The sequence below is a fragment of the Hydra vulgaris genome, chromosome 06, assembly GCF_038396675.1.
Source record: "Hydra vulgaris chromosome 06, alternate assembly HydraT2T_AEP".
NCBI lineage: Eukaryota > Metazoa > Cnidaria > Hydrozoa > Anthoathecata > Hydridae > Hydra > Hydra vulgaris.
This window is the reverse complement of record NC_088925.1, coordinates 10076095-10103733: the sequence shown is the minus strand read 5'-3', so window position 1 is coordinate 10103733 and position 27639 is coordinate 10076095. Positions and strand designations below refer to the sequence as shown.

The 27639-nt window shown below is 27.6% G+C and overlaps 1 protein-coding gene across 9 annotated transcripts in view; it reads right to left on the bottom strand.

Annotated features, from left to right (window-relative positions):
• Positions 1 to 527: 527 nt before the first annotated feature.
• Positions 528 to 27639, bottom strand: part of LOC100200117 (voltage-dependent L-type calcium channel subunit beta-2) — a 93475-nt gene continuing 66363 nt past the window's right edge. For all 9 annotated transcript variants that reach the window (XM_065799174.1, XM_065799175.1, XM_065799173.1 and 6 more), the window contains 9 exons: positions 18939 to 19006; positions 7194 to 7330; positions 2550 to 2686; positions 2220 to 2300; positions 2046 to 2104; positions 1811 to 1923; positions 1554 to 1705; positions 1087 to 1182; positions 528 to 806 (listed from right to left, as the gene is read on the bottom strand). In XM_065799174.1, coding sequence (XP_065655246.1) covers positions 588 to 806; positions 1087 to 1182; positions 1554 to 1705; positions 1811 to 1923; positions 2046 to 2104; positions 2220 to 2300; positions 2550 to 2686; positions 7194 to 7330; positions 18939 to 19006 — 1062 coding nt within the window. In that variant the 3' untranslated portion in view covers positions 528 to 587. The remainder of the gene's footprint in view (positions 807 to 1086; positions 1183 to 1553; positions 1706 to 1810; positions 1924 to 2045; positions 2105 to 2219; positions 2301 to 2549; positions 2687 to 7193; positions 7331 to 18938; positions 19007 to 27639) is intronic.

Below are 27639 nucleotides of genomic sequence, written 5' to 3'. Positions count from 1 at the left end.
TATATATTTCTTACATCGCAGTTTTTTTATTAATATTTTTTGAAATTATGTTTGATAACGTTTTTAGATACAGTTTTATATTTTAATATGTCATCCAAGTTGCGAGATTTGTTTTAAAAATTTATTTTTTAAAAATAAAACAAAAATTGTTCAATATCTTTGGTTGCAACTTTATGGTAATTTAAACAAGCTTTAAGCAACTAATTTTTAATGCATTTCTTTTGTTTGAAAGCACTGTACGTCCGCGTTGTTGTCATGCACTGTTATCATTTCTTGGTATCATTATTAGTAGGAAATAACTGAATTAAGTTTTAATGCGATGATTTTAAAAGGAGGGTTGGCAAAAATATTGTGACAACAATAGTATTTATAAACCTGTATGAGTTAGTATTAATTAAACCAAAAAAAGTATCAGTTAACTTAGCGCTTTATTTACAATTAATTCTCAAAATTTATTTGCACATTTTATTTACGTTAATATATCCAAATAAATATCTTTAAAAATAGTATACTGTAACTACAGAATCCTTCACTCCAATAAAAGGATTTCTTTAAGAAGAATTTAAGTATTTTTGTGTCCATAAAATTCAAACTTGAGCAGTCCTCAAATTTCTTTGTGGAGTTTCATTAAATTGGTTAATCTTATTATATCCAAAAGGTATTTGACTAGCGGATGAACTACCGATAGGTGTTGAAGTGTTATGATGGGATGGAGCAACTTTACGCCAGTAAGCTTCCAAAAATTCACCAAGATGTTCACAAGCGTCTTCTAATTGATTCTCATCCAAAACTAGATCAATCATATCCTGAAAATAAAAGATTTAATCATTCCTTGATTCGTTGAAATTACGTTGAAACTTCTTATTTTAAAACCAACACCTTTACTCATTTTAAAATTAACACCTTCACTAATTGTAAAATTAGCGTCTAAAGTAATCTGAACTTTGCAACAAGCGGTGTCACTAATTGCAAGGTTAACATTTTTAAAATAAAATAAATTTTAAATAAAGGTAATATCTTTTTACAGAGATGGCTGCACACTTTATGAGTTACAAAATAAACACATCGAATCAAATTAAAAAAAACCTCATTGCATTGTGCTAATTTTTCTGCAGCAACAAGTTGTACGCTTAAATGTTTCGATTGTGATTTTCCTCTGGATTTTATCAAACGTGTCAAAACCTGTTTTTTGAGAAAAAAAAAAAAAAATTAATCAAAAATGTAATAAAATTTTTTTTTTAATTCTAAAAAAAAAAATTTTTTTTATTATTATTTCTTTTTTATTACACACATTTATCTTGTGTAAAAAATAATTTTAACTTTCTACTTTCTAAATCTGACAATTAGAACGTTTTTGATTCTGCCATGAATTGAGTGAAATTAATGTGTAATATAAACTTGTAATTTATAACACATGTATCATAAGAATATAAAAACATGTTTTCTATGTCTTACAAATTAACATATATTATTTTAAACTTTTTAATTTAAAATCTACAATTTAATATTGAAAGACATATATGATAAAAAGGCTGTAAATTTTTGAACAATACCTTAGGAGAAGCAATTTTTATAAGTATAACAATTGGTGCAAGAGAACTCTTTATAACTTGTGAAGGATGATTTATCATATCACATTCAAGAACAACAAGTTGCATATTACGACATAATTCGAAAATGCGCTCAATTTCTTGCTGAACTTCCGCTATAAGAAATATTCCATAAAATATATCTCAAAATGTGAATAACAAATGTCAACAACACATTTACAGTACAAAAATACCATCATCAAATGTATTCAATAATTTACCTATCGCTGGTGCTTGATTAGCTTTCTTTTGTGTTAGTAATTGTTTATTAGGATTTTGAAGAGCAGTACGTTTAGCTAGAGATATATCTGATGTGACTCGTGTGACAGTAACTCTATATAAAATGCAAAAGAAGTTAAAATGAAGATACCAAACTAATTAGCGGCATCCATCACATATTACTAAAAGTTAATAAAATACAATAAAAAAAAAATAACTTAATAATGTAAACATTACCTTCCTTCAAACCGATGTTTTAAATAGTCAAACAAAGGTTTCTGCATCATATCTGTCACCTAGCACGCAAAAAAAGGATTTACTAAATGTTCTAAAATTTTGAAGAAATAAAATTACCTCACTATGTTCAGAAGAAGACCAATTAATATAATACTAAAATAGTAAAACAAATACCTCGTAGCCTTTAAGAGATGGACCAACAAATATAATTGGACGTATGGATGGTACAACATCATATGGTGGTAAATTTTCACTCTGAATAGATAAAATCTCTATGTAACAACTATTCAAACAAAACAAAAATTTGATAAGGCGCTACCATTTACAATTCAAATAATTTAATATGATTCCATTCTTAAATTTAAAACTCAATAAGAAATTTAGATTTAATCATGGTATTATAAGATCTTACCAATTTTCTTAACAAAATCAAAACAATCAAAAAGATAACCACAATATTTTATCAAAATATTTTATTGAAATATTTTTTAAGATAAAGATTACCTTTTTAAAAATCCCTTTTTTATTTTTTAATGCGTTATTTGATATGGCACTGTTATTATTATTTGAAATGTTACTTCCTATTGGAGTAAAAGTTGGCAATGATCCATCTTCATCAAAAGATGAACTTCGCTCTTCACCTTTAAAATTAAGAAATAAAAATATTAAATCTATAAATATTAAAGAAAACTTTTATATACAACAGTTGTCCAAAAAGGGTCCTAACTTCTTTGGAAATGACCCAAAAAATCCCTTGGAGGGGTGATTCTATAGGTAATAGGGATCAGTTTAAAGAAAAATTAAAATCTTTTAATTACGTCTGCAGGAGAAAATTGCATTTAATGTTTCCGCCTAAATACACCAAAAACCTTTATTTTCAAAAAGTGTTTGCACAGCAAAAAGTTCAAAAAAAAAAAAATTTTTTACTTTAAATTTTAAAACTAATAATTAAATATTAATAACAAATTAATATCCCTCAGATTCAAAATTATGTTTTAATAAAGAATACTTGTATATACATTCCTATACTAGTATATCAATATACAATATAATATATAAAATTTTCTTTAATTTTTTTGCAAGATAAAAAATCAAAAAATTGCATGTGCTTTGAGAGCGCATGCAATTTTTCATTTTTTAACTGAAATTCCAAGAGCTATGTAAAAATGGTTGAACTCTGAAATATTTTGACAGAATCCTGCCAAGATCTTTCCAAAACAAACTTTTTTAACAGATTGAAGCTTTCTGAAACAATCAATAAAAGGTATTGCTTGCAATGCAAAAGGCTTTTGTGCAAGACTCTGAAGAATGTCAACATTGAACTGTCCCCCATGATATGCTTGCATTTGAAGGTGCAAGAGATTCTGCAATTCTTGTGCTTAATCGCATATTTCAAGGAGATGCTTGAAAATACGGTTGAAGATTCCAAGAAAAAGATGGAGTTCCATTGGAGTAATTACATCAAGAATAAGCTCAGATTATCTGTAGGGGTTAATTTTTGGGGGATGGACAACATTTGAATAATTCTTCGCCAATTGAAGTTTTGCATGTGAAGAGAGGTATCCAGCATAGCTGTTGCATAAAGAACTGAATGTTCTTGATTGGCCAGAGCTTGTAAGATTGTCAGACTTTGAACATCACACCAGCAACATGGACATCACACCAGCAACATTGGACATCACACCAGCAACATGGGTGTTTGCTAGAGTGAGGCTGGATACCACATAAAATATTGGTTACTTTCATGTCACATGAAATTATGTAAGACACATCTTGAATTTGTATGAGGCTTAATAATGTCTTAAGATTTTCATATATTTCAGGAATACCTTCTGCTACAGCAACAATCAGCTATTTTTTTTTACACCACCATCCTGGGCAGAAGTAGAATGATTGTAGACATGATGATCCTTGAGTATAACTTTGCTTGGAATATGTGTCAATTACTCTGAGGGTAATTTTCAAGAATGAACCACCTCCATTAATTCCAAGTTTAACTAAATGATGTGATGTAAGACCTCTTACTGAGAGAATATGGTTGATTAAGACATTCATTCTTTCCAAAATGACAATATTTGACATCATGAAAAAATCTGCTAATTTTTTTGGGAGATTTTTTCGCTTCACGTTTGCCTCTACAGCTCTTTTTTCCACTGAGTTGTTTAGAGCTGATGCAAGCCTTTTCACACCAACATTGGAAAGATTTGTGCTGTTTTGAACTTGGACCAATGTTTCAGCAGTAAATGGCTGCTGCTTGTACTTTGCTGAATACTCTTTACTGAATATCCTCACAGACTTTTAAAGATTTTTTTTTTTTTTAATTCACCTCCCCAAGATAGAGAAGGCCACTACAGATCAGGAGGCTACTTGTGGTTATAACCCTCTCTCAACTCTATAACTCTGAAACACGAACCTTGACAAACAAGGCCGCTGCACGGAGAAACAAGTATCTACTTCCACTTGCTTGACTAAGTTTGACAGTACCTCCTGGAGAGGCATATTTTTAGAGATTAAATCAGTTACTATTTGTTCAGCACACTTATGGTCCTCTACAGCAAGTTTCTGTACATTTTTCCGCCTTGCACCTATAGTACAAAAGTGAGGATGTCCTTTCGCAAGTACTGAAAAACGAATACTGCATCTTTTTTCAGCTGACTGTGATGATGAAGGTTTAAGACTGAAAGCTTTGATACGGTCAGTTTCAGGGTAGACTTGATTTACAATTCAATATATCAAGCTTAATCTGTAGCAGATTTTCTTTGAGCTTTGATTTGGCCACCCTAAAAATTATACACTGGCAAGATCCAGAATATCTTGTAGATGGCTTAATGATAATCAAATTGAATTTGTACAAGTTTGGTATCTGGTTAATAATACTAACAGTATCAAGTCATTGTAGTTTGCTTCTAGATGAATTGCAAATGCCAGTTGGATTTTCCTCATCATAGAAATTAATATTATACTTAAAAATATTTTTGACTCTTTCAATCAAAAAATCAGTTAATCAATTTTCTTTAAACTCAAAAAGCAAAAAGATTTTCTGCAATCACCATGAATTTTTGCTGAATTGGGCATTTTTTGACAAAGACAAATTAACTTTTAACAGAAATGCCAATTTATTTGTTTAGATTATTCCAGCAGAAAAATTTGGCGCCAACATATTTTAATTTTATTGCCTTTAAATTTTAATTTTTATTAAAGAAGGAAAAAAAGTTAAACAATAGGTTAATCAGGCTTGGTTGGGAAGTGGGTGCAAAATATTATTCCTGGGAGTATAATATAATTCCTTATTTAAGTATTTATGTTTTATTTCAACAAGATTTTAATAAAACCTAAAAAAAATTTAAAACAATTTTTCTTAAGATAAACAAAAGACATAACTAAATCTTTGTGTTACTATAAAAATATTATAATGCCATTTTCTTTTGTGTCTTTAAAATGTTTAAAAAAAATTCTGCAATGCGCCAGACCCCTGGAACAGCGGTGTTTGACTGCTTCACAATACTGCTGATGATGTTTAGTGAGTGGGCTTTTTAATATATTTGTATGTTTGTGTTCTGTATGGACCTCTGGCACGGTGCTGTTTACCAGTAAGTCACGCTATATAAATGTACATTTGTGTTTTGTTCCAACTTCTGGCGCAGTGTTCATTCACTCGTAAATCACTATGTATATATATATATATATATATATATATATATATATATATATATATATATATATATATATATATATATATACACATATATATATTTATGTTCAGTTGCCTGTAAGTTCCTGTATATTTATTGATTAATAATTTTATTAACTTTGAATATTATTTTTTAAACTTTATTGGAAACACAGTTGTTGTTGAAAGCCTTCTTTTTATAAAATCAAACAAGTATTTTTTAATAGATTTACGTTTAAAGAATAAAAAAATAATCTATATTTTTATATAATTTTTTTTATAATTTTCAATAAAACATACTAAACTTTACTTTAAAAAATAAAATTAAAAATTTTCTTTTTATAAACGATTAATAAAAGTAAATCATCGCACAGTTTAAAAGCGCTTTGCCAATATAAAAACATTTGATTACAAAAGATTATTTACAAATTTAATTGTTTTAGCATGTCAAAACGTTTCGGACATACATGGAAACATATATAAATTGAATGTTCTCAAAACATCTAAAAAGCTGTGGCCAAGTTGTCGCAACTAAATATAATTTGATTGGTCAGCAATAGAGTGCGATCGCACCTGCTTCCCAACCAAGCCTGGCTAATAAAATATTGTTTAGAGATATTTGCATTTAAGACAAAAGGCTTTTTTAGTTACTTTTAGCAGTGGAAATTTTCAAACTAAGTTTCTTAGTGTAAATTAGACAAAAAACTTTAAATGCAATTTTCTCCTGCAACTACAATAATTGCTGTAATTAGAAGATTTTAATTTTTGTTTTAAAGTGATCACCATAACCTATAGAATTAGCTCCATGGGATTTTTTGAGTCATTTCCGAAGAGTTTAGGACCCCTTTTTAGACAAATGTGATACTTATGCACTGACAACTTGTATTTATTGCAGTTATAAAATAATGGAAATTAGTATGTGTGTGTACATATATATATATCAACACACACATATTTATTTATAAATAAACATAAGATTTTAGTCTAATGTTTCTAAAACATTTTAGATTTGTTTGTATGTGCTCTCTTAGATTAGATCTTGTCATTTTTTAAAATATTTTTATATTTGCAAAACTTCTGTTACTTACAAAAATTCAATTCATTCATATCAAAATAATTCTAGATTTTGTAGTTTCTTTGTTCATACTTCATTTCTAATTATATTATTTAATAATCATAAATTTAATGACTAGAATATTGTTTAAAAACAACATTAGAAATTATTAAAAATATGCATTAAGAAAAATTAAAAAATGTAATAGGCATCCATATTTCACACCTATTTTTATTTCATAAATTATAATAATCTTTTCATGTATTTTATTTTATTTTGAGATTACAACCAATATTCAAAATACTTTACTTTCCTGGGAATCAGTGAACTAATGAAAAGTTTCTTATAAAATAAGTATAATTAATTTATATATACAAACTAAGAATTTTTTTAATAATAGGTGAAAAAGTTTTAAAAAACTTACTTCCTCTTCCAATTGCATTTATCCTTGGAATTGATTGAGAGCTTTCATCTAATTGCATTTTGCTGGCGGATGCTGATTGATAAATTTTTCCTTTGTTAGCTGATCCAGATAAACGAATGCTTTCAAGTTTACTGGGGCTGAAAAAATCAGTACATAATACACAAAAACAATATTTCACAAAACATAACAAAACTAAAAGACATGCTGTAATGAACAGTATTTTGTAGAGCTGTAATGAACAGTATTTTGTAGAAAAGAATTTTTGTAATTGTAAGTTAAAATATTTAAAAAGTAATATCTAAAAAATAGCAATGATTTAACTTCATTATAAATATATGTATCAGTCTTCTTTGTTTACCCAGCATTTTAACACTTGAGTTTTTTTGCACTCGCACACAGAACTTTAAATAAAAAGTTTGTTTTGCTGTTTTTATTTCAATTATCTCATTTAGAATTTTTAATATAACTTTCATTTTGCTGTTCTTAATGCAATTATTTCATTTAAGATTTAAATAAAATTTTTTTGACGTTTGTTTAAATATATTCATTTCATCTTTTTTAATTCTTTCATTTAAAATTTAAATAAAACATTTGTATTTCGATTTTAATTGTAACTATTTTGTTTAATAATTATATAAAACGTTTTTAATTTTTTGGCTGTTTTTAATTTTAATTTAAATAAAACATTAATTTTATTGGATTTTTTATTGTATTTATTCAAAGCATTCTTTTTGCTGTTTATTTTAATTTAAATAAAATAGCCCAAGCCAACCTAAAAATAACCATCTGGCTAGCGCTTTTTTGTGCACTGACATTCTAAGGGAGAAGACCGCAAAGGAGTGCCAATAAATAGACTAAGGGTTTGGGCTGGGGCAGCAATCTTTTCTTCTATTATTCTTGTTCCCCCCCCCCCACCCTTAAAAAAAAAAGCTGTATGATATAAAAGATAAGAAAAAGTAAAGAAAAAAGAAAAATAAGTTATTGCTGATCTATATAGGCCAGAGATGCCACGAATAGTGATTTTGCTAATTGTTGAATATTTGGCTGCCAAAGATACAGCAACACTAATGTCACAGCAAGCATAATTTGTTGACTGTTACATCAAACTGTTTTAACTATGGTTATGTATAAATGTATCATACTCTTCACACCATTCAAAAAGATTACAAAAATAACCAGCTCTGGTATATCTTGCATTTCTGAGATAACTTCAGAAGATGATATGGATAGATATAGCACAAAGAACTTTAAACTTATTAAAAATAATATCTTCACTACAATGAAAATGGCAATTATGTGGTTGTCTTTTTTATTAATGTATGTATTTCCTAGAATGAGTTAAAACACAACAAGCAAAACAAAAAAAAAATTAAAATTTTTTTGTTTTGGAAAAAAAAAGTCCAGAAACTGTTTGCTCAAATTGGACAGCAAACTCTTACTAGTGGTGGTGAGTGGTGTTGTTACAACTATTAAATAACATAACTGTCAACTAAATTGACTTATATACTTTCTTAAATCAACTAAAATCGATTAATACATTTTTAAAATCGATTAATACATTTAAAATTTTTTTGATAACAGGACAATCTATTCACAGACCCCAATGATTTAGCCTTGCTACAATGATATATTATATAAATTAGATGCTTATATATTATATACAAAGAGGGTTATAACCACTATTAAGTAGCTTCCACAACATTAACTATATAATATTTTGCCATTTTTACAAATCTAGTATATATATATATCAAGCCTTCCCGGTAAATGTGTGCGGCTGCACACCTTGTTTGTCCACATTTAAAGTAATATTTTTACACACTGACCACGCAGTTCGCACCTTTTAACTTATAAAGGATTTCAATAATTCGTAGGAAAAAGCTAAACTTGTCAACTGAAAAAAAAAATCTCAAAAAAAGAAAACAAAATTGTAACTAAATATCAAGTTTTAATAAAATAAACTAGAAAATTTAATAATTAAAAAAGAAAATTAAAAAATATATATTTTTTTAATAAAATTTTTATACAAACAGGATGCGACTAATCAACGAATGTGCGAATGTCTGCTAAAAAAAAGACAGAAAACAAAGGTCACGTTTCTTTAATTTTCCTTACGCAAACATTGGCGTTCGCCTAAAATTTTTCAAAAGAAACACATTACTTAAGCAATTTTTTTTCCCCCAAATAATTAAGCAATTAAAGCGTCTTTATAAAAAACACATAATTGCAATAAAAAACAATTACTTACGAAAATTTTAAACACATTTTTAAAGACTTTAAAAGAAACCAGGCTAAAACTACTTTCTTCAATGGAACGAAGAAAGTAATTATGTTCAAGCATGGTTTTTGCATGCATTTACAATTTTAAAACAGCATTTAAAATTTTACTTAGGATGACTGCATTTGTAATTACTTTAAAAAAAACATGCTTAAACTTAACGATTGCTTTCTTCAATAGTGTGCTTTCTACAATTGCGTGCTTTCTACAATAGCGTGCTTTCTACAATAGCGTGCTTTCTTTTTTTTCTTATTTTCCTTAAAGTGAAGTAATGTTTGATTGCATATTAAATAAACTTTTAAAAGTTTTAATAACCATTTTTAAGTTTTACTAAAAAATGCATAATCTAATACAACATATAAATTTATTATGTTTATTATAGTTTTAATTCTTCATTGTGCATTTAACAGCACCAATAATATGATATTTTTATTAACTTATTATTAAATACCTAATATATAATACTATTATTTTTAAAGTTTTTTAAATGTCAAAACAACTAAGCATCTTTTCGATGTTAAAGAAAGATGGTACAGTGGAGCGTATCACTAAACGCAAAGGAGAAGAAGAGAGAAACTAAGCATACAAAAAAAAAAAGTGCAATGACTTGGATTGTGCTATGACTTTGGGAAAATTGGATATATGGCCAAAAGATATTGAATTTATGTTTAGGAACACCATAAATGGATTGCCACCAAGCAAAAAAAACACATGGGCAACAACTAAGCTGGATTCATATTGACAAATCAAATGAGTGTTTATCTTTTTGGGTTTGTCAAAAGTATCCAAATATTAACAATGCAACCAATTCAGTTAACAATAGGATGTAAATTTTGGAAAAGAACATACTTGTTACGCCACAATAAAGATGATGGGCATAAAGCCTGTATTTCTAAATATCGAGAAAAACTGTATCAACATCAATTTTAAGAACTACTGAAAATAACCAAGAAGAATTGAACAAACTTTTTCGGATATCGTATTTTGTTGTTAAAGAGGATCTTGCATTTAAAAAATTTCCTCAGCTCTGCAAGCTACAAAAGCTAAATGGAATTAAGTTGGGCAAGAACTACTTAAGTGGCAAAACTTGCAAAAACTTTGTTTCGTCAATTTGTCTAACTTAAAATGTGACTTAAGTTTAGACATCAAATGTTTATTTTATTGCAATTTTATCTGACGGTTCTACTGATAAGAGTATTAGTAAACAAGAAACAGTTTGTTTAAGATTTGTTAAAAATGGTATACAAATAACTATATTTGCTGGTATTAACTCACCACTGACAGTTGATGCCGATGGTATATTAAATGCAATAGAATTTGTTTAAAAAGTTTAACAACAGACAAAGTGAATCAAGATTTATATTTAAACAATATCTATGCAAAAACTGTAACTTTGATAGTGCATCTGTAATGTCTGGCAAAAACTGTTAACTTTGATAGTGCATCTGTAATGTCTGGCAATAAAGCTGATGTTCAAACTAAAATGCGAAATAAAAACCCCAGTAAAGTATATACCCATGGTGTGGCACATAAGTTAGAACTTTCTGTGTTAGACTCAATAAAGTTTGATATTTATTTAAAGAAGTTTGACGATAACATCAATAGTTTGTTTCAATTTTACTATTATTTATTGCAGCAAAGAAAGGAACTGAAAGAAATTGCTTCTATTTTAGATAAAGAGTTTAAACAGCTTGGGAGAATATTAGCTGATTAGCTGATGATGCTAGAATCGCTGTACTAGACGCGTTATCAGTTAATCCAGACTCGAATATTGGACATTTACTAGATAATTTAAAAGTAAAAGAAGATTAGTAAATCTACAAAGGTATTGATTTAACAGCATTAAAAAAGCGTAATTTAAAGAGAATTGATGAGATAAGACAACATGAGATGTTAGACAACAACTAAATGATTATTTTGATTATTATAATAAAAAATACTTTATTAAAATTATTGGCGGAGCAAAAGAATACATAGATAAAAAACTCCGCCGTGATTTCAATCAAAAGCCATTAAAATCTTTAACCACAATCTTTAATTGTTGAAACTGTCCAAATTTCTTTACAGGTTCGCTAGAGACAAAAAATGGGGATTTAATGAAATAAATTGCAGTGGCCTTTATTCAGGGAGAAAGTCTCTAAACTAAGAACAAATGAAAATTCAAAATTCAACTTCATTAAATGAGGACACCTTAGAAGATATTATGTGTATAAAGCTTGATGGCCAGTTAATTGAAGACTTTTTGTCCCAAAAATATGTTTAAAATTGGATTGACGCAGCAGTTGGTATGAGACATTTAAAAGGCCAAAATTATAAAATTCTAGCAATTCTTAAATCCATTTATATAAAAATTATAAATAATAAATATAAAAATTAATATATAAACATTATTGAGACATCATTTTGCGAGATATAATACTTTAATTCCTTTTATTTAGTTTCTTCAAGTTTATACGTATATTTTATGAGTAAATAAATTTAAAGAACTAAATTAAAAAAAATTTTTTTTTGTATTGTTGGATAACAGTTTACAATCATTGCATATTAATAAACAATAATTTGCGCACACTTTGCAAATGCATGAAAAATTGTTTTGAAAATATGACAAATGATTCAATTCAATCAGCATCTTTGATATATCCAATAACTTATCAACTATAATAAAAATTTATTTGAAAAGAAAACTCCCTTATTTAACATGCTTCTCTTGAATTAGACATTCATCAATAATTGAAGATACAAACATTAACATCCATTAAGAAAAATCAATTTGTTGCACCCTGACAACTTTTGTATTCTTTTTTTAAGGGTGGTTGTTGTTTTCAGATACCAAATTCGATACAAGTTGTTGAAAAAAAACATCTTTTATAAAAATTTAAGAACATTTGAAAGTTTTGATATGCAATTTATTCACGATTTTTATTAGTTCGTATAATTAAGAAACTATCAATGTACATTAGAACTAAGAGAAATTTTGTTAGTTTTATTTTCTTGTTTGTTTGTTTTGACAACATTTTTTAAGTTTTTAAATGTATTTAAAAACTTAAAAAAAAGTTTTAAATTTTTTGGAGCATTTTCAACAACATTAGTTCATTAGGAAATAAACTATCAGGCTTAAATACACAATTTGGATAATCCAACAAAAGTGCAAACAATTTCAATGGGGGTAGTGAAAACAACCAATTATTTTATTTTTTAAAAATTATTGATGTTTCTAGCACAAACAATAAAGCATTTCCTTAATATACTGACTGAAAAAAGTTGCAAAAAAATTGTATATCAAAAAATGTTTTTAATTTCGTTATATTCTTTTCTGCTTTTTTTCCTAGACTTTTATCAATTTTAGTAGTGGAAAATAACAAACACCCTAAAAATAAGAAAACAAAAACAGTAAAATATTCAAGAATATTTCTTTTTTGACAACAGTTTTTTTTTTAAATATTCAATTATTTTTAGGTTATTATATTTAGATTTTATATTTTGTATTGTCTTCGTTTCTTTTCTTCTTCAATGATATATATGTATATATATAACTATATATATATATATATATATATATATATATATATATATATATATATATAACTATATATATATATATATATATATATATATATATATATATATATATATATATATATATATATATATATATATATATATATATATATATATATATTATACACAGGGTGTGGAAAAAGTTCCCGTACAAAAGTATGAACAGCAAAAACAGCAAAAGTTCCGGTACAAGACGAGAAACAAATTATATTTTAATTTAAAAAAAAATAATACTAAAAAATACTAAAAGAATACGAAGGAATACAAAAGAATACTAAAAACACACTATATATTGAAAGAAAACACCATACAGATAATTTTTTTAAATTATACTTTTGTATGAGAACTTTTTCCCGCACCCTGTTTATATATATATATATATATATATATATATATATATATATATATACAGTGGCAGCACAAAGTAAGGACAAATCCGACAGAATCTAGCATTTTTTACATTTAAGAGGTTCTAACGAAAGAAATTTTAAGAGATGTATGTTTTCTTATATAAATTATTGAACACTACATACAGAGTGAACACATATGTAAAATAAACATTGTTTTAATAATATTTGGTATGGTATCCACGAGCTTTAATTACACACCTCATACGGCTAGGCATTGAGGCAAAAAGACCATCGATTGTTGTCTGTGGGATATTGTTCCACGCGCCTTGTAACAATACCCACAGGTCATCCAAATTGGATGGATTCTTTAATCAATGCTCTTAGACATGACACTCCATAAATTCTCGATGGGGTTCATGTCTGGACTCTGAGCAGGCCAGTCGAGCACGTCCACTCCATTTTGACGAAGGAAATTGGTTATCTTCTTTGCTTTATGACATGGCGCATTGTCATGCTGGAAGATAAACCGATTTCCTTGTCCGAACAGAGTATCAGCAGATGGTAGCATTGAGTCCTGAAGCACCCCAATGTATTGACCTTGGTTTATGGACCCAATGTACCAATACAACTGCCCTACCCCGTGTCCAGACATGCACCCCTAAATCATAACACTACCACCGCCATGCTTCACAGTTGGTGCAATACAGTCTTTTTTAAACTTTTCACCAACTCTTTTTCTAACAATCAGTCTCTTTGCCCCACAGAATAGTTGAAATAAACTTTCATCGGAAAAAATAACATTTTTCCAGTCCTCGACAGTCCAGTCTTTGTGCTCTCTGGCAAAGACCAACCGTCGCCGGACATTGGCGGCAGAGAGCAAAGATTTCTTTGCTGCCACACACCCTCTTATTCCGGCTTTTTGTAGTCTCTTCCGCACAGTTCTGGAAGCCAAATTAACTCCATGTTCCTCCGACAGTCTCCGGCTTAGTTGTAGTGCAGTCAGGCAACGATCCTGAAGTGACATTCGGACCAGCACCCGATTGGTATGAGCCGTCGTCTTCTTTGGCCTTCCGGAACATGCCTTGTCTGATGTAGAACCTGAATTCTGATATTTCTTAACAATTTTCCTGATGCCGCTTGCAGTAGCACCAAGAATTGTTGCAATTTTACTATAATTTTCACCATTTTCTGCCATGAAAATAGCACGAAGGCGCTCTTCCTGGGACAAGCGACGATATTTTAGACAGACAAAATAATATTAATACTGATAGTCAAGCTGTCAAAATGGAAGCAGATGCTAATAAAACCCAAAAAGATTGGCTAAAGTAAAAAAACTTGGTGGAGAATACCTTAAAACTCAATAGTTACCCTTGACTGCTGGTTCTCAGTAATCATATCGGGCTTTAGATGACCTTAAACGACCTTAAATGGTATATACTGACTCAATATGTGATTGGTAATACAATGAACACATGTTTTCTACCAATTAACAATGATGACATTAATATCACAATGAAGGCACATCACTTACCTCTACTGTCTTGTTTCCTTTGCTTAAAATATGATAAACAACTTTCCAATGTGTTATATTAATTTATCTAAAAAACATGTGCTTGTTGCTAAGGTAAACAGGAAGTGCAAAGATATTGAAATGTCAACACAACAGAGATCAATAAATGTAGCTATAACGTACATATATATATATATGTATGTATGTATGTATGTATATATATATATATATATATATATATATATATATATATATATATATATATATAAATATATATATATAGATCTATAGTTTGTTGTCTTTGGGAAGGAAAAAAGTGATTCTTACGCCAACACATACGTCACTTTTAATTACTTTTGACTCTCGTCCAACATTTGCGTGTGGTAAGTAAGTAAAAACCATTAATTTAATTACAAATAAATCGTTTTTTAAAAAAACCACAAAAACGCAAATTTAATTGACCAGAATGTTTTTAAAAACATTTTGAATGTTTTTAACAATATAAAACAATGTTTTTATTTTTATTTTTTTTAATAAAATGTTTTTATTTTTAATTTTATTAATAAAATGTTTTTTTTTTTTGTTTTTTTTACTGTAAATCATGTGTGGAGTGTTGCTACATCGACTATCTTATAGCCTGACTCGCAAGGGAGTGCTGCTACGTCGACTGACAAATAGCTTGACTCGCAGGGTAGTGCTGCTACATCGACTGACAAATAGCCTGACCCGCAAGGAAGTGCTGCTACATCTACTATCTTTTAGCCTGACCTGCAAGGGAGTGCTGCTACATCGACTGAGGGTTTGGTTGGGGCAGGCAGTCTATCAATTAATAAAAATAAATAAAAATTCCGGTTTTGCATTTTAATTTTTACTCTTTGTCAACAAAATATGGAAAAAACTTTCAGACAACATCTAAGGGTTCTATATATATATATATATATATATATATATATATATATATATATATATATATATATATATATACATACATACATACATACATACATACATACATACACACACACACACACACACACACAACTACACACACCATTAGATTTTTTTTAAAAAAACATTGAAGACTAGGAAAAAATCGAAAATCAAACTTAAAATTTTTTTTGATAGGTTGCCTGCCCAAACTAAAAGCCCAAGTCGATGTTGTGGCACTCCTGTTGTTATACTTATTTAAATCAATCGATATATGTACACTCCCAGCATGTTTTACCAATTTCAATCAATGTATGTACACTTCAATGTGTTAATCAGCAGGTCTTGTTAAGAAAGGTTATGCCATTCAAATTTTAATTTTTTTTTAATGGCCATTTCACTTTTTAAATTTTTTTAAAATTTTAAAATGGATTAAAAAAAAAAGTTTTTTCTTTATCATTAGTTTTTTAGAATGATTGTAGAATGAACGCTGATTAGAAACGATTAACTAGTTTATAAGTAGTATGCGAAGATTTTGTTAAAACCAAAATGGGAATTTTTTTAACACATTTAAACTTTATTAACAATTTTTTTTATAACATTGTTTAATTAAAGATGTTTCATATTATATTTGATAAAGATAAAGACCTGATTTTTAAAGTGGTTTCAAATTAAATTTATTTATAACGCGGTACTTTAAAATATGCAACTTATGTAATTTACACTATGTAAAACAATACGCAACTGACGCTTTTCTGTTATGCAACAAAATCTCATAACAAGGCCTGAATCAGTCGATAAAATAATAATGAAAAAACAATTTAAAAAAAACAAACAAATTAAATAACAGAAACAGTAAAAAAGAAAAATAATATTCTGAAGCATAATAAAAAGCAACATTCTATTTTTTCTAATATTTTACTAATAACTTGTGGGAATATTATTTGCATAAATACGTTAAATTTGCAGTATTAAATTTAAAATTTTTGCAATATTTTAAATGAAAAAATTAATAACTTTGAAACCTTTGGAAAATTTTATTTTAACTTTTAAAAAGTTATAAAGTTATATTTTAGAACTCTTTTTTTGATAGTTTTGTCTTAATTAGTAATTTTTATTAACTTTATTTATTACAATTTTTATAATTTTACTTACTAAATTTTATCATATTAGATAAAAAAATATAACCTCCTCAACATTGAAAAAATGCTAAAAAAATGTCAAAACTAAGTTAACTAAAGCATTTTTTTTTATTTATCAAGTCTTTTCATGTTAGTTTTCTGATTAGCTATTATTGGCTTTAACAAATGGACAAAAGATAAAATATAGCTTTCTCTTTAAATTTTTGCGTAGAACAAATTATGCAATTATTCAAAAAATTAAAAGAAATGTTCAGAAAAATCATGGTGTAGTGATAGTTAAGGTAGGGTTGACATCGGTTGCTCTTTTATATTAGTTAAAACAACTTGCTTTGCAATACTAAGTCTTTAATTATGTTTCCAAAATAAAGAAAAACAGTATCTACAAGTTTAGAATATTATTAATATTAAATTCAAAAACCTGTATTTTCATAAAAAAACAAACAACAAAACTACGGGTTGAAAATAAATTGCCACTATTTGCTGCATTATAATCAACTTTTACTCAAAAAAAGAAAAAAGAAATTAGATCATTGTAAAACATTTTTTTCAAACCCGGCAATACTTAATACATTTTTAAAAAAGAATTTTGTTTTTTTAATACTAGAGCAGGGGTTCCCAACCTTTTCGTACTCGAGAGCACATTTCAAAATATGGGTAGGCTATTTGTATGTAATAAACCTAGGCACTCAAAAAAAATTAAGACTCTAAAAAATAAATAAAAACAATTCATATTTTTAATTAATGTTTATGAAAAAATTATTTCACTGTCGAATAGTGATGGGCACATATGAATAGTTCAGTGGGTGCCATGGTGCCTGCTGGCATAAGGTTGGGAAATCCTTTATTAGAGAAATGAACATTTCTAAACTACAACTTGTATTATGCATACTTGCTAAACAATTTGAGAGAGGGCATGTTGGATAACTAACCTTAAAGTTATCCAGTCATGTCATTTAAGAAATTGTTTACCAGAGTTTCATTGTTTACCCTAAAGTATCTTACTTTTTACTTAACTTATTAAACTTTGTTGCATTTAATATAAGATCCTTTAACAGTGTAAATTATTTTTAAAGTATCACATTTGAAAAATAATGCATGGCTAATAATAATTGTGCATGGCTAATAACATTAACAAAAGTGCAATAAATTAGCTAATAATAACAAACTTTAAATGATTTTGTTGCAGCTTTTTATAAGTGTGTAAAACAAACCACTAACAATTGGTTGTAAGTCTAACATGAGTTAGTGCTAGATGTTATTTTCACTAACTCAGTCACTTAGTGCAAGATGCGATTTTCAGAAGGGAATTATGGAGAACAGTTTTGTAAGACTATAACAGGAATGTATTCTTGGCCACAAGAAGTAGAAGAGTTTAAGAAAGAAATTACTTTAGCAACAGAAGTGCCCCTCTGCATTGATTTCTTGCAATAATAAATAGAAGCTTATTCTCAAGAGAGCTTTTGTAAAAAAGATGAAAAAAATAATCATATTTAGAAAGAACACCTGAATAAGAAAGTGAAAACCATGGGGTAGAATAAGGATTCATTCGAAACCGGCAAGAAGGAATTAAAACTTCTGCACCTGCCTAAACCCAGAAGATCATGATCAGGACTGTCATAAAAGAAATCACAAATGAATCCCACAAAAGAGAAATTAAGTACAAGCTAGCTTTCTTAAAAAAAGGAAATAAAATATAGTAAAAATACGAAAGCTCATATAAAAGCCTTTAACATATACTAAAACATATATACAACTGAAAAAAAAAACCTTATCCTTAGAACCATTATATAAGTTAACTTAAGATTATCACAAACATTAAATTGTGATAAAAAATGTTCTTTGCTAAATATATTGCTTTAAACATAAATGACCAAAGATCTATATAAGATCTAAATAGGATCCCTGCTTAGTGTACAGTTAGTGATTTACACTCGCACACTTTTAAAAACTCAACTATATAAAAATTTGTTTAATGATTACCTTGGTACAAATCCGATGTCATGTCCTTCTTTCACAGCTCTTCCTATCCACCAATCATTGTTAAATTTCTGAAAATGGAAGATTTATTTATATAGGTAACTTTTTTTGATTAAACATTAAAAAAAAAATGCATAAACATTATATAATCATGTTAGGTTAAAAACTCTTAAGGGAAATCAATAAAAACATTTTATTACATTCCCACATTACAAACTTTTAAAAATAAATCTTGGTGCTTGGAATTTGATACTAAAAAATTTAACTAACAAATTAATTAGTCAATGGCAGCCCTCGGAATTAGGGTTGGCATTCAGCAACACCGACCTGAAAGTGTTTGAGGTTGGCAAAAAAAAATGCAAACCTTGTTTCAATGTTTCATGGTAACGCCTTTGTGTCAAATTTTTTTTACCAACCTCTAACAGTTTGAGGTCCTCATTTTTCTTAATGCCAAGGGTTGCAATGCTATATATTAAAAAAAAATGTTTGAAAGCAGTTGCTTAAATTGTTTAAATCATGATCATCAGAGAAATAAAAACCAGAACTTAAATTAAATCTTCTGATTTTAATTGTTTGTAATAGATAAGAATATTATTAATATAGTTAATAAACTTGGTGTAATGTGAAGTGCAGAAGAATTGTTACAAAAGCATTAACTAATTGCTGAATTGAACCTGATGCAGAGAGATTTAATATTGGTAACAGTATGGAAAAACACATAGAAAAACCTTTAGAAGAATAAACAATTAAACTTAACCAAGATGGTAAGAAGGAATTAAGCAAAAAAAATCTAACAGGCAGCTTAAATCCCATTCAAATTCTATTTTCTCGAATCAAATTTATTAATTACAAAGTTTTTTAAATAATAGATATTTTTGGGTTAAGTCTTTGATAATTTGTAAATAAGTTAACATTAAAATTTCAAATTGTTTAAAGATGATTTAAGATTTTATAATGTAGTTTTACTTAAACAGCTTTCTTTTTTTTATTTGGAAATGTCACCAAATATTTGTGACATTTCCAATTTTTTTACTTAAAAATTGGAAATGTCACAAATATTTGGTGACTATTCGGTACTCAGTCTATTCTGCCACTTTTTCTACTATACAGTATTCTGCTAAATATTGCAAACTATTTAGTTGAATACTAGATTTTAACAATAAAAAAAAAGGATTGCATATAATTTTTTATTTTAACAAATAATTAGCATATTTGATATTTAAAATCTATAGATGGTAATTTACAATAAAAATATTTTCATTGCTTGATGATAGCATATGAATTGTACATAATATATACATACTTTCAAAAATAGCGATTCACTATGTACACTGCCACTGGGATTGCAAAAAGTCTCAATTTTAGCTGAAGCCGGGGCCAATTAATAATAAAATTTTAGCAAGTTCTGTTAGGATAATATTTTGCAGTTGCCACCACTTGTAAGTGTTTGCTGTCCAATTTAAGCAAACAGTTTCATGTAAAAACTAATTACATTTGCAGTTGGACTTTTCTTTTCCACATCTTGATGTGTGCATAAATTTTGTAGAGATTGGTTAAATTGTTTTCATTTACATTATTTTTTCTTAAGTGGAAATGAACCATCACTGGTGTTGCTAGAAACCAAGGGGTAAAATTATATGAAATCATCCAAAAAAAATAATTTTCGACACCCTTACGTCTCAGAATTTGTTTATTTTTACACCACTTGCAGTCCATATCAAAAAAATAATAACTGCGAAAATTTTAGTTAAAAATACCAATGGGTTCCAGAGATATCGTCACTTGAAATAATGCTGACTCAGCATTTTAGTGATTTTCTGAAGTGACTACACAGCAACTTTGGCATACAGTATCTTCATAATGGCTTGGGGAAATTTCCTAAAATTTGGTACTCTGATAGATTTTAACTTGAGAAATCCAAAAATAGCACTCTTAAGACTCGATTATTTCAAGAAATGCCTCATTTATCCAATTTTGTTCAAAATTATTGACTTGTAAATTAGTGATTTTTGGAGGTAAAATGAAGACTGTGGCCCAAAATCCCGAGTAAAAAGTTTAATTGTATATCATTATTTCATCTTAGGTCTACTGAAAAAAATATAGATAAAAAATAAACAGATAAAAAATAAGATTCATCAATTGTCTCTCTAATACGTGATCAAAATTTGCATTTAAAAATGGTGTCTTTTTAGAAAAATTTAAATTTTGTAACAAAAGCAATTAAAATATTTTTTAAAACATTTATTTGAATAAAACATCAAATAGTGTCATTTATTGACTAGTTTAGGACATTTATAGTCATGGGCCAAGGGAGATACCCTCCCCTCCCACGGGAGGCTCCTACGCCTCTCCCCCAATCTCCCAAGATTTTTTTTTTTTTTTTTTTTGCATAAAATGAATAAATAATGCAAAAACATACAATTTAATTTTAATTTTGAAAAAAAAAATTTTTCATTATTTCAAATTGGTGACTTAAAACCTCCTTTTATATAAAAAACAAACATAAGTTTTGTTTTGTTCTTTTTAAAGGTATTTACTTGTTTGTATTTTCTTAAAGAATTACTTTTAATTTTATAGTTTTTATATTATTTTGTTAGGTAATAAATAATAAAAATAATTAATATGGAGAAATGTGACATTGGAAAAAGTCTTAACATTCATTGCCACAAAACTGGATTTTCAAGAAAACAAGGTTTTCTTCAATTTAAAGATCTTCCTTGTGAAAAACAAGAAGAAATAATATGCAGGCCTTGTTTTAAATAAAAAAGTGCTTAATGCATTAGCTTAACGCGATATTTGACGTCATAGGCTTATCTTTATTTTTTTTTATAAACTACCGCAATAAATAAATAACCGCGAACTGGTTTAATTTAACAATCAACTCAATTAACTAAAACAATGTATAAATGTTGTAAATGTGAATATATTATGAAAAGTTTGTTGTGTTTTCAATAATTATTTTAATATCAATTTTAGTTCAATATTATGAAGTAATATATATATATATATATATATATATATATATATATATATATATATATATATATATATATTCATTATTTTCTAAAAATTGTAATTGCGTTATTTAATAAAAAAAACAATTATTTTTTATTTTTTAAAACTTCTGGAGTAAAAAAAAATATTAACATATTGATAAAGGAAAACCCTTGTTAATTACTTGAACAGCGATTTTGTTTTGACTAGCAAAGAATAAGTTAGGTTTTTAAGATAATTCGTATATTAGGTATATTTATGTTGCTCAGCGTTTTCACTTGCGTTATAAAAAAATACAAAAAAGTTTAATGCGTCTTTTGAGCATATTTTTGCACTTAGTAAGATCGCGTTCGCCAGGAATTTAATCAATAAATTTTTTACGTTATCTTATAAATGTTTTACATTTAAACAACACACAAAAAAACACCGCTATAGATAATAATCTTTTTTAACAACTAAATTTTTTTTTTTTTTGAATTTTATTAAACAAAAAAAAAAATTAAATTACATAAAAAAGTCTTAACTATGCAAACTCTTTTGTTAATAATTCTCAAAACAAAAAACTTTTTAAATATTTCTATGCAATCGTGCAAACTTAAAAAAATACTCAAATAAACCAATATAAGTATAATTAATAAATCGTATCGTATCTGTTTATAATAAGCATTTGTTAAAAATTGTTCATAAAAAATTAAGTTTCTTAACTTATAAACAAACTCAAAAGTATTTTAATTTTATTACAAAACTCTTTTTTTTTTGTTAGCAAGCAATTTATTTTAGAGTAATAAAATAAAAAGGAGAATAAATATGAGGTAATCTTTGTTAAGAAACGTTCAATTTATTTATTGAACAATATTTGTTTTTATTTGCGTACCTACTTAAATAAAATATACTGTTAAAAAAGTCAAAATCAAGCTTAAAGAATTCATTTATCAATATAAACTTATAATTTTTTATAATTTTTTAGAATATATAATTTTTTTTTATTACATGATTAGTTCGCGAAGACTATCTGTTAAAAGATCATCGTCACTATCAATGTTTTTTGTAATATAGATTTGTGTTGAGTTTTTATACTGTATTTTTTATTAAAATCATCTGCAAAAAATATTTAGTTAAGGATTGGCGAACTTTTTTCATTTTGTAAAATATTTAGATAAAAGGTTAGCGTAAAATTACGTTGAATATAATCGTTATAAAAAGATAAGAAATATCATCGCAATAAAAAGTTACAACAATTAATTTTAACGTAACTACTTTCAAACTTTTGTAACGAATATTTTTAAATATCGTCATTCAAAAGTTAATGCGGTTTTTTTAAAAATTAATTGCTTCTTTTATCTTACCGATAATTGAAAAAGTTAAAAAATGATAAAAAGTAGCTTAACCAAAATCGCTCTACGCGTACGTAAAAATCGCTTAAGGCGTACGTAAATCGCTCTAGGCGTAACAGTTTAAAACAAGGCCTGATATGGCGAGCAAATTTAAAGGAAAAATATAGTTCAATAAGAATTATATGTTGTTATCATGAGCAATTCTATGGAAAATATTTTGAGAGAAAAATTACAAAGTGTTGCAATCCTTTTGGAACACACAAGGAAAGTAAACAAATTGCTATAAAAGGTAATCTTACCTTATTTACAACAGAATTGATATGGAAATTAAAAGAAAACAATTTATTATTTATAAAATGTTTGATAATTTCAGTTATTTTAACCATGTAAAAACTAAATTTGTTTTTTAGGTAATATAAAGATTTCCATAGACATGGCAAACTATTTGCAAAAAAATAATGTTTATGTAACCCCAGGTTGGAAATTCTGCAGTAAATGTTACAAAAAAGCAATAGAAACTGATGAAGATTTAAATTTACAGGAGGAATGGGAATCCAAAAGTGAGAAAAAAATTAAGTTAGATACCACTATAGAATTGTTTGGAATTTCACCAGTCAAACTAAAAAGTCTTTCGAAACACAGCAAATTGCCTGCAGCAAAACAAAAGTTTGAGAACACTATTGACAGAGTTGCAAAAATGGTCTCATTAGCATATAATATTAAAGAAACTTTTTTAACAACAGAAATAAAAAGCCCTATTTTAAACAACAACATTAACAATGACCATGATCTAGACATTTTAATGTATGAAATAAAAAACAAAATTTCAGAGACTGACTCTTATTGCCATAAGGTGCAAATGTTAACACTCGCACCAAAATCATGGACACGTAAAAAGATATCAAGCTACTTTGAAGTGTCTGAGTATCTTGTTGGAACAGCAAGAAAAGTTAAAAATGAGAATGGAATTCTATCATTACCCGGAAAAAAAACTGGAAACCCACTTTCACCAGAAACAGTTAATTTAGTGATTAACTTTTATCAAAGTGATGAATTTTCAAGAATGATGCCAGGAAAAAAAGATTATGTAAGTATTAAGAAAAATCAACATGTTCAAAAAAGATTATTGCTACTCAATCTTAATGAATTACATGTTGCATTTAAAAAAGACTACCCTAACGTCAAAGTCAGTTTGTCAAAATTTTGTACTCTTAAACCTAAATGGTGTATTACAACTAATGCGTCAGGTACCCACAATGTATGTGTTTGCATACATCACCAAAATAATAAATTTCTCATTGATGCCATTAGGTGGAATAAAAGTTATAAAGATTTCATGGCATTGATTGTTTGCTCTCTTGAAAATGCAGAATGTATGTTGCATCGATGTAACCAAGGCCCTGGTATTGAAGTGTTAAAAAGTTTTTTAGTGCAGGAGTTTATTGACCATGAGCATGAAGATGTAGTATTTAAGCAATGGCAGAGTACCGATCGTACAACACTACTTTCACAGTCATTGCTACTAGATGAATTTAATGATTTATTATGTGACAGCATTGACAACCTTACCACTCATTCATATATTGCAAAAACACAAAGTAGATACTTAAAAAACTGTAAAGAAAATCTTAACCAAAACGAATGCTTAATTTTAGGAGATTTTGCTGAAAACTATCAATATGTTGTTCAGGGTGAGGTTCAAAGTTATCACTGAAGCAAAAGTCAATGCTCACTTTATACAATTGTACTTTATTTTATAGAGAACAAACTTCTCAAACATAAATCTTTTTGTTACCTTTCAGAAGATGTTGATCATGACACAGGATTTATTTACAAGACTCAGGAAGATATAACTAGATATATCAAAGAAAATCTACCTGATGTATCAAGTGTGAAATACTTTTCCAATGGTTGTGCAGCACAATTTAAAAATTTAATCAATCTTTGTCATCACAGTAAAGACTTTGATTTAAATGCTGAATGGGTATTTTTTGCTACCAGTCATGGTAAATCCCCCTGTGATGGTATTGGTGGGACTGTTAAAAGAGTAGTATGTCAAGAAAGTCTAAAACAATTAACTACTGGGCAGATTTTAGATGTTAGTTTAATGTACTCCTTTTGTAAAGCCAAGATAAATGGAATTTATTTTAAGTTATTTTCAAAAGAAGAAATTGATCAAACACGAGCACAATTAGAAAAAAGATATTTAGGTGGAAGAACAGTTCCAAGGATGGATGACAAGGATGACAAGGATGTATCATCATTTTATTCCAATTGCTCCAAACACTATAAGTTATAAAAAAATAAGTACTGATGCATGCACTGAAATATTTGATATCATTCCAAAAAGCAAACATTATGTAGATATTTCAATAAATATTAAAAAAATGAATTATATTGCATGTTTTTATGATGGATTTTGGTGGGTAGGGATTGCTGAAGATGTAAGTGAGCTTGATATAAAAGTCAGATTCATGCATCCACATGGACCAGGTAAAAACTTCTTTTGGCCAATGAGAACTGATAAGAGTTGGGTGCTCAATTCTGAAGTTATATGCCTAATTTCTACACCGCGAACAATATCAGGTCGTACATACAACATATCTGATTTAGATTTGAAGAATATAAACTGTTGGTTACAAAAAAAAATTAATTATGTTTAAAATAATTTTGTTTTTATTTCATTTACCTATTTTGCATTTAAAATGTCTTTTATTTTTTTCAAATTCTTGAATTGTAGGCTGAGAAGGAGGGGTGAAGGTTTAAATAAATCACAAATCACTCCCATCTTATTATGTCAATGACTATATTAGTCTAAAACTACATAAAGATATTGATTGTCAAAATGCTTTAAAAACGTTTTAATATTTTTGGTTTTAAAATTTATGATTTAAAATCGTAGAAAGATCTTTGAAATAAGAGGTAAGTATTTATCGATTTGAAGTAACGCAAATAAACTGTTTCTCTAACTTAAACTGAAAAAATATGTTTTTAAAATGTATTTTAACAATCAACTATTATTTATTCATTTTATGTAAAAAAAAAAAAAAAAAAAAAAAATCTAGGGAGATAGGGGGCGGTGTGAGGGCCTCCCGTGGGGGGGGGGGAGGGCGTCTTCCTTGGCCCATGACTATAAATATCCTAAACTAGTCAATAAATAACACTATTTGATGTTTTATTCAAATAAATTTTTTAAAAAATATTTTAATTGCTTTTGTTAAAAAATTTTTCTGAAAGGACACCATTTTTAAATGCAAATTTTGATCACGTATTAGAGAGACAATTGATGAATCTTATTTTTTATCTATATTTATTTTTTATCTATATTTTTTTCAGTAGACCTAAGATGAAATAATGATATACAATTAAACTTTTTACTCGGGATTTTGGGCCACAGTCTTTATTTTACCTCCAAAAATCACTAATTTACAAGTCAATAATTTTGAACAAAATTGGAAAAATGAGGCATTTCTTGAGATAATGGAGTCTTGAGGGTGCTTTTTTTGGATTCCTCAAGTTAAAATCTATTAGAGTACCAAATTTTAGGAAACTTCCCCAAGCCATTATGAAGATACTGTATGTCAAAGTTGCTTTGTAGTCACTTCAGAAAATCACTAAAATGCTGAGTCAGCATTATTTCAAGTGACGATATCTCTGAAACCCATTGGTATTTTTAACTAAAATTTTCGCAGTTATTATTTTTTTGATATGGACTGCAAGTGGTGTAAAAATAAACAAATTCTGAGACGTAAGGGTGTCGAAAATTATTTTTTTTGGATGATTTCATATATTTTTACCCCAAGGATGGTTTATCAGTATCAAGCAGCCTTTTACTGAGGATTACTTACACAGTTGATCTTTCACTGAGTAAGATTGTGAATTGTGTCACATATTGTAGAGCATTTAATTTTTTGAGTTTATTATTATTAACATTGGAACGTGCATCAATAAAAAGGCAACCTTATACTTGACATTCCCATTAAAGTTAAACCACGCTTTAAGTTCAGGTTGAAGTTTTTAATTAAGTTTGGAGTTCTTCATGCTATAATGATCTATAGTAACTTCTAAAATTACCTCTGAAATGTAAGATATACCTGAGCGGGTTATTTTTATAACTTTAGTTAAAACAATTTGATGTAACAGTCAACAAACAATACAAATTGTGACACAGCTTAGTCATTAATGAAACAAAAAGCCTACAACATCGTTAACATATGCATTTCAATGTAAAATTCTCAAAATAATTAAGTGTCGTCAAATTTTCGATGTTTCGGCTAAGTGCCTTGCAAATATTCAGTATTTGACAAAATCACTATTTGTGACATCTCTATTAAAAAATGAAATCCACTAATAAATAAAAAAAATTTAATTGGTTT